We start from the raw sequence: 8,251 nt of genomic DNA on the forward strand, positions 1-8,251 counted from the left end.
TAGACATTAGAACTTTCAAAAACTTTAGTCAAATAACTATTTTTCTATTTTACATGAAATATTTTTACATGTGTCTAAGTCAAAAAAAATCTTGACTGATCAAGACATGTTTTATATTCATATACATATTTGAGTTATTTATAATTTTGTCTGTACTACATTTCAGAAACTATTCAGGTTCCATTATCAAAACGGGCAAAATTTGTTGGACCAGGTGGATATCACTTAAAAAAGCTTCAGGCTGAAACAGGTGAGAGTTGTATGAAGTTTGGGGGTTTTACTGCTAGGCCATGTAAGGGTCCATTTCATCTCTATTGTGATGCTCCAAAAATATGTTTAAGAAAAGAACAAGAGAAAAGAATGTAATATTGACATGTCTTTACGTTTTCTGTATGCCTCTTAATAAATCAGCATTCATCCTTAACTGTATTCAAGAAGGATCACCTAGAATTCATCAGTTTATTTGCAACATTTTAAAATTGAACATTTAGAAAAATGTTTAGTTTTCAACTTTAGAGGATTTTGCTGTAATCTTCTATTCTGTTTTTCACTTAGTCTTATTTAAGCTATTTTATTTAAAGAGTATGTATAGAAATAGTATACTTTGTTTTTTCTGGAAACAATCTAAGTTACCTAGTACTTACCAGCTTTGAAGTTATTGAGGGAAAATGAGAAGCAGAGTTGCCTTAACCAGCTTTTTAGTTGATAAACTGACATAATTTCATCCCTTACCCGTCTGTTCATCACTCTAAAGGGTAAGAGAAAGAAGAAAAGGTGAGGAAAACATTATAGTATAGTTTCTACTCATAATTAAGAGAGCAAAGCCAAATCTTCCAAAATTAGAACTTATATATGCTTTGTCCTGCCAAACTGTAGGCTCCAAGGGCACAGGGACAGTGACTCACTGTTGTTTCCTTAGGGCTTAGCACAATGTCTGATACATAGCAGGTGTGCAATATGTATTTATTGGTGAATGAATCCTATCATTCCTAAAGCAGTGACTAAATATAACACAACCCTGCCCAGCTATTTACAGGTCAATCCCTTGCTGTCACATCTACTTTTTTTTTTAAGCTTATTTATTTATTTTGAGAAAGAGAGCGAGAAAATCCCAAGCAGGTTCTGTGATGTCAGCACAGAGTCCAGTGTGGGGCCCCAACTCACAAACCATGAGATCATGACCTAAGCCAGAACCAAGAGTCAGACACTCAACTGACTGACCACCCAGGCACTCCTCACATGAGCAAGTTAACTTTAATATGTTAAATTATCTTTTTTAAAGGAGTAACTATTAGTCAGGTGGATGAAGAAACATTTTCTGTATTTGCACCAACACCCAGTGCTATGCATGAAGCAAGAGACTTCATTACTGAAATCTGCAGAGATGATGTAAGTACAGATCTTATAATACTTTTTTCTTTTTTGTTGCTGTTTATTAATCTTATGACTTATTTTGCACTTACAGCAAGAGCACCAACTAGAATTTGGAGCAGTGTATACTGCCACAATAACTGAAATCAGGTAATGCTTTTCTGGTTTTTATAAGATTTATAAGTGCACATTAACTTCGCATTTGCATTATGTACTTTGAAAGTATAAGGTATTTAGATTTTATGTCAATAACCATAGAATCATTAATTATTTTTAAGGTATATTTTATTTTCTATACTAGTTTGTTTTCAATAAGATGATTCTGCGATTGTACTAATAGATTCTTATATCTGAATTGTTTTCTTAAACCAAATTTCCCACCATTTAAATCTTCTAATAGTAAACAGGCCCAGAAAAGACCTAGCAATATTTCCTTTTTCTTTCTTCTTTTTCTGGTAGTTTCTTGTTAGTTTGTTGTAAAGATAGTATTACTTAATGCCTAAGGAGTGCATTTTTTAAAATGTCAGCTTCAACATCAGCTGAAAAGATTGATTTTCAGAATGAGAAAATCCACTAAGAAGAAAAAAAAACTATATCAGATGTAGCCTGAATGTTCAAAGTGATATGAAATGAATAATAAAGAATAAAAACCAAAGGAGGGGCGCCTGAGTGGCTCAGTCAGTTAAGTGTCTGTCTCTTGATTTCAACTCAGGCCATGATCTTATGGTTATAGGTTCAAGCCCCTGTGTTGCCAGCATGGAGCCTGCCTGGGATTCTCTCTCCCTCTCTTTCTCAAAATAAATAAATAAACATTTAAAAGTAAAATAAAATATTTAATGTCATTTCAAAATGTTTTGGGAAATACTATGAAAAGAAATACAGAAAAATATACAGTCTAAAAGCTTGTCCTTTTTATCTTTTCTCTGTACTTTGATTCACAAGTATTTAAATATGGGTTGTATGTTCAATTGAAAATATAAGTTAGAGAATCCTACTTTTTATTGTGTGTGTGTGTTTGCTTTGCTCTCATATGAATACGTAATCAGTTTGATTATCAGTACATACACAGATATTACTATTTTAACTAGGCTTATTTCCTTTTCAGAGACACTGGAGTAATGGTTAAACTATATCCAAATATGACTGCAGTACTGCTTCATAACACACAACTTGATCAACGAAAGGTAAAAAAAAATAAATAACTTGATTATTTTTAAAACTGCCTTAAAGGGGTGCCTGGGTGGCTCAGTTGGTTAAGCGTCTGACTTCGGCTCAGGTCATGATCTCACGGTTCGTGAGTTCAAGCCCTGCGTCGGGCTCTGTGCTGACAGCTCAGAGCCTGGAGCCTGTTTTAGAATCTTTGTCTCCCTCTCTCTCTCTGACCCTCCCCCATTCATGCTCTGTCTCTCTCTGTCTCAAAAATAAATAAACGTTAAAAAAAAAAAATTAAAAAAAAATATAAAACTGCCTTAAAATAATCAGAGTAAAATTACCTGGGTTGATGAGGATTGTGTACTTTCTCCAATACTAGCCTAAATAAAGAAAACTAAAAATGACAAGAGGTTCTTATACTCTTTAACACAGATGTTTATATTTATTCTTTCATGATGGAATAGAAACATTCTTGAGTATTACATCTAGAGTTAACACGTGGCAGTTAACTACAAATATCTAGTTGTAGCCCTGTCTTGCCACTTTTCTTGACCAACCAAGCATGGCAGGATAAAGCTAAAAATACGAAACTATTCAAGAAAACTATGGGGGGGGGGGGGGGGCAGAGAATAGGAGTATTTGGTTTACCAAACCTTGAAATATAAAGCTATACAGAATAAAACAGTGTATTACCCAGAAATAGACAATTTATGCAACAGAAAATAGAGACCAGAAGTCATCCAGGTATATGCATGGGAACATAATACATTCTAAAAGTTGCATTTTCAGTCTGTGAAGAAACAAAGATTATTCAGTAATTCATATTGGAGTAGCTGGTTTGATATCTACTTTTTTTTTTTTTTTAATGTATATTTTTGAAAGAGTGAGTGTGTGAGCAGGGGAGGAGCAGTGAGAGAGGGAGACACAGAATCTGAAGCAGACTCCAGGCTCTGAGCTGTCAGCACAGAGCCTGATCCAGGCTTCAGAATTGTGAACCGTGAGACCATGACCTGAGCCGAAGTCAGACACTTAATGGACTGACCACCCAGGTGCCCTGATGTCTACTTTTTTTAATACCAAAATCCCATCTGCTTTGAGGAGCTGTTAAAAACAAAAAAACATTTTAAGGTGATGAGGGAAGAAAAAAATCTGGGCATGGGAGAGTGGCGTTGAGGAATGACACTAGAAGAAAATTGGGATATTTTAATAATATTGGGACTGGGGAAATAGTTTTCAGCATGATATCAAAGCCAAAAATGTAAATAAATTGATTAAATTTGACCTTTTTTTTTTTTTTTTTTTTTTTTTTTTTTTTTAAGTATATGGCAGAAGGGTGCCTGGGTGGCTCAGTTAAGCGTCCAACTTCAGCTCAGGTCATGATCTCACTGTATGTTCGAGTCCCGTGTCAGGCTCTGTGCCGATAGTGCAGGACCTGCTTCAGATCCTCTGCCTCCCTCTCTCTTTGCCCTTGCCCTGCTCACACTCACACTCTCCTTCGCAAAAACAAACATTAAGGGGAAAAAAGTATGTGGCAAAATTGAGCTGAAAGGCAAGTAGCAACTTAGGGGGAAAAATGTATATAACATGAGAGAGGTTTCATACACAAAGGGATTATATGGATCAGTAAGAAAGAGCAATAGCAATAGCAATTGTTTTAAATGCAAATAAAACTAAGTTACTATTTTTCAGCTTTCAGATAGTTGAAAATTCCCAGTGTGAGTAAATATATGGTAAAACAAATGGACATTCTCATATACTTCAGATACTGTTGACAGGATTGGGGCAAACATTTTGGAGAGTGTTTGGTAAATGTGTATGAGTACCTTTGGCCCTAGAAGTTCAACATTAGGACTTTGTTTTGAGAGGATAATTTGAGTAAATGAATACACAATTGTTGAAATAATAATTACGTACAGAAAGGTTGAAAAAATAGTACACTGAACACCCATATACCTTACACCTAGATTCAGTAATTATTAACATTTGTAACACCAGAATTGAAAACATTAAATGACCATCTTTAGGATATCAAACAAATTACATAATTGAATACTCTATTGTTTCGTACATTGATATAAAAAGATGTCCTCGGCGCCTGGGTGGCTCAGTTGGTTAAGCGTCCGACTTCAGCTCAGGTCACGATCTCGCGGTCCGTGAGTTCGAGCCCTGCGTCGGGCTCTGGGCTGATGGCTCAGAGCCTGGAGCCTGCTTCCGATTCTGTGTCTCCCTCTATCTCTGACCCTCCCCCGTTCATGCTCTGTCTCTCTCTGTCTCAAAAACAAATTTAAAAAATTAAAAAAAAAAAAAAAAAAAAAAGTCCTCAGCCCTCAACAAGTACAAAAAGATCAAGATCGTACCATGCATATTTTCAGACCACAATGCTATGAAACTCAAAATGAACCACAAGAAAAAATTTGGAAAGGTAACAAATACTTGGAGACTAAAGAACATCCTACTAAAGAATGAATGAGCTAACCAAGAAGTTAAAGAGGAAATTAAAAAGTACATGGAAGCCAATGAAAATGATAACACTACAACCCAAAACCTCTGGGACGCAGCAAAGGCAGTCATAAGAGGAAAGTATATAGCAATCCAGGCCTTCCTAAAGAAGGAAGAAAGGTCTCAGATGCACAACCTAACCTTACACCTTAAGGAGCTGGAAAAAAAACAACAAATAAAACCCAAAACCAGCAGAAGGCAGGAAATAATAAAGATTAGAGCAGAAATTAATGCTATTGAAACCAAAAAAAACAGAACAGATCAATGAAACCAGAAGCTGGTTCTTTAAAAGAATTAACAAAATTGATAAACTCCTAGCCTGTTTGATCAAAAAGAAAAAGGAAAGGACCCAAATAAATAAAATCAAGAATGAAAAAAGAGAGATCACAACCAACACAGAAATAAAAACAATAATAAGAGAATATTATGAGCAATTATATGCAATAAAATGGGCAACCTGGAAGAAATGGACAAATTCCTAGAAACATATACACTACCAAAACTGAAACAGGAATAGAAAATTTGAACAGACCCATAACCAGTAAAGAAATTGAATTAGTAATCAAAAATCTCCCAAAAAACAAGAGTCCAGGGCCAGATAGCTTTCCAGGGGAATTCTACCAAACATTTAAGTTAAGAGTCAACACCTCTTCTCTTAAAGCTGTTCCAAAAAGTAGAAATGGAAGGAAAACTTCCAAATTCTTTCTATGAAGCCAGCATTACCTTGATTTCAAAACCAAATAAAGACCCCCACTACAAAAGAAAAACTATAGACCAATTTCCCTGGTGAACATGGATGCAGAAATCCTCAACAAGATATTAGCCAACCAGATCCAACAATACATTAAAAAAAATTATACACCACGACCAAGTGGAATTTATACCTGGGATGCAGGGCTGGTTCAGTATCCGCCAATCAATCAGTATGATTAATCACATCAATAAAAAAAAAAAGGACAAGAACCATATGATCCTCTCAATAGATGCAGAGAAAGCATTTGACAAAATACAGCATCCTTTCTTGATAAAAAACCTTCAAGAAAGTAGGGATAGAAGGATCATACCTCAAGATCATAAAAGCCATATACAAAAGACAAATGCTATTATCATCCTCAATGGGGAAAAACTGAGATCTTTCCCCCTAAGGTCAGGAACAAAACAGGGATGTCCATTCTCACCACTGTAAAAAGATGTCCTCAACATATTATTGAATGAAAAATTAACATACTCTAAGACAAGCTCAGTAAGGTCCATTTTTACAAATGTAATACACACTAAGTAGACATTTGAATACTTGTATTAGCAGTAGTGATCTAAAAGTATAGAGGTCTTCAGTAATTTTTGCTGTCATCTGAATACTTATGTATTAAGTCTTTATCAACAGATTTTATAATCAAAAAAACAATAAAGCTGTTTCTACTTAAAAAATGTGTACTACTATGGATATTAGGAAATTATATACAACAACTAATAGATTAACATGTTCTCTTTCAGATTAAACATCCTACTGCCTTAGGATTAGAAGTTGGCCAAGAAATTCAGGTACTTGTATTCAACTTTTTACCCTTAATGTTGTAAATTATATCCGAAGTTTGAATTTTTTTTTTTTTTTTAAGTAAGCTGAAAGAATCAAAGCAACATCTGTGATTTACATTATTTATATGCTGTGCTTTTTAAACTTTAGGTTTGCTCTTAAATAGACTCACTAAAGATTTAAGATGCAATTCTTTCCCCTAGCTTATAGTTTAGTTAGAACAGTAGTCCCCTTTAGAGCTTTAAAAAATACATGAGGTCAATGATGACTGTGCAGTGATTTGCAGACAGGACAGGAGAACCCTGAAAGTGTAGTAACTCTGTTGAAGGCCTCGAATGTCATATTTGAGGAGTTGAGACTTTAATTGCTTCTACATTGCTTAAGGCTAAAAGTTTTTAAGTTTGATGAAAGCCATGTTGTTTGACCTTTTCTATAGTCTTTTATGAGTGGATAAAGGAAGTCATTGCCAGTCTGGTGTGGTGTGGTTTGGTTTTGTTTCTTTTGTTTTATTGTTCTTCCATACCACATTCCAGCTACACCTATCATCCATGACCCGGGTAACTAAGGTTTCTAGTTTATTCCCAATCTGTAGTCCCATTGTTCAAGTAGCCTCTGGAGAAGAATAAAAACTAAGATACATCTGTATAAGATTGTTTTTTTTAACATCGGAAGGGACTTTAAAACTGCCACAATTCCCCCTGACTTGTGTTGTCTAAGGTCAAGCCAAATAATCTCCAGTGTGATAGTCCTTTTTGAGAAATAGTGTAAATGACCCAAGCATAATCCTATATAGTTTGTAGCACCATTAGGCTCAGAAATCCCTTATCTAGAATCATTGACCATGGCTTTCACTGTTCTTCCAGTGTAGAGACCTGGAAGGCACAGATGAGTCTAACAGAAGATTATAATTGGACAACTAAATGCTGGTCTCTTCTTTTTTTATAATCACTGTTTAACCAAATTATATTTATTAGCATATACCTCTACTTAGCACTGAGCTATGCTTTCAACAGACAAGTAAAAACATTAATCTGTTTTATTTGCACTATGTAAATTTAAATATCTTCTAATTTGGATGTCAATCACTGTACTATAACTTTCAAAGTAAATTTGTTTCTTTAATATAGGTGAAATACTTTGGACGTGATCCAGCTGATGGAAGAATGAGGCTCTCTCGTAAAGTGCTGCAGTCTCCAGCTACAACTGTTGTCAAAACTCTAAATGACAGAAGTAGTATTGTAATGGGAGAATCTGTTTCACAGTCATCATCTAATTCTTCCCAGTGATTTGGTTGTTTTAAAGGGAATTCTAGAATGATATTCTGTAGAGCAAAATTTCAGTAGTGTCTTCTAATGTATAGATTTATATATAGTATAAATATATTCTAATGATTTGTATTAAAATGCTCATTTTATGTGGTCTATTTTTTTATTTTAAGAGTTACTTCTATTCTTATTTTTATGTTATAAATGAATAAATATTAAAACTAAACCATTTATATACATCTTTAAAAAGATTGCCCTTCAGTTCCTATAATTCCAAAATAGCTTAAAACCTTAGAAATAATAGGTAACATTTGCTACTGTAATGGATCTCTTCCTACATATCTTCTTTTCCTTCTTTGTATATAGTTGTGACAGTTTACCCTTGGTCATGTAATAGCTTACCTCTGCACAAGTGCTGTACTTGCCTACA

The 8,251-nt window shown here is 34.5% G+C and overlaps 1 protein-coding gene across 2 annotated transcripts in view; it reads left to right on the top strand.

Annotated features, from left to right (window-relative positions):
• PNPT1 (polyribonucleotide nucleotidyltransferase 1) overlaps nucleotides 1-7,970 on the top strand; it is a 48,583-nt gene extending 40,613 nt beyond the window's left edge. For both annotated transcript variants that reach the window (XM_060605435.2, XM_060605446.2), the window contains exons 23-28: nucleotides 167-250; nucleotides 1,283-1,389; nucleotides 1,466-1,521; nucleotides 2,477-2,555; nucleotides 6,517-6,564; nucleotides 7,684-7,970. In XM_060605435.2, coding sequence (XP_060461418.1) covers nucleotides 167-250; nucleotides 1,283-1,389; nucleotides 1,466-1,521; nucleotides 2,477-2,555; nucleotides 6,517-6,564; nucleotides 7,684-7,842 — 533 coding nt within the window. In that variant the 3' untranslated portion in view covers nucleotides 7,843-7,970. The remainder of the gene's footprint in view (nucleotides 1-166; nucleotides 251-1,282; nucleotides 1,390-1,465; nucleotides 1,522-2,476; nucleotides 2,556-6,516; nucleotides 6,565-7,683) is intronic.
• The last annotated feature ends 281 nt before the right edge of the window (nucleotides 7,971-8,251 follow it).

This window comes from Panthera onca, chromosome A3 (assembly GCF_046562875.1).
Source record: "Panthera onca isolate mPanOnc1 chromosome A3, mPanOnc1 haplotype 2, whole genome shotgun sequence".
NCBI lineage: Eukaryota > Metazoa > Chordata > Mammalia > Carnivora > Felidae > Panthera > Panthera onca.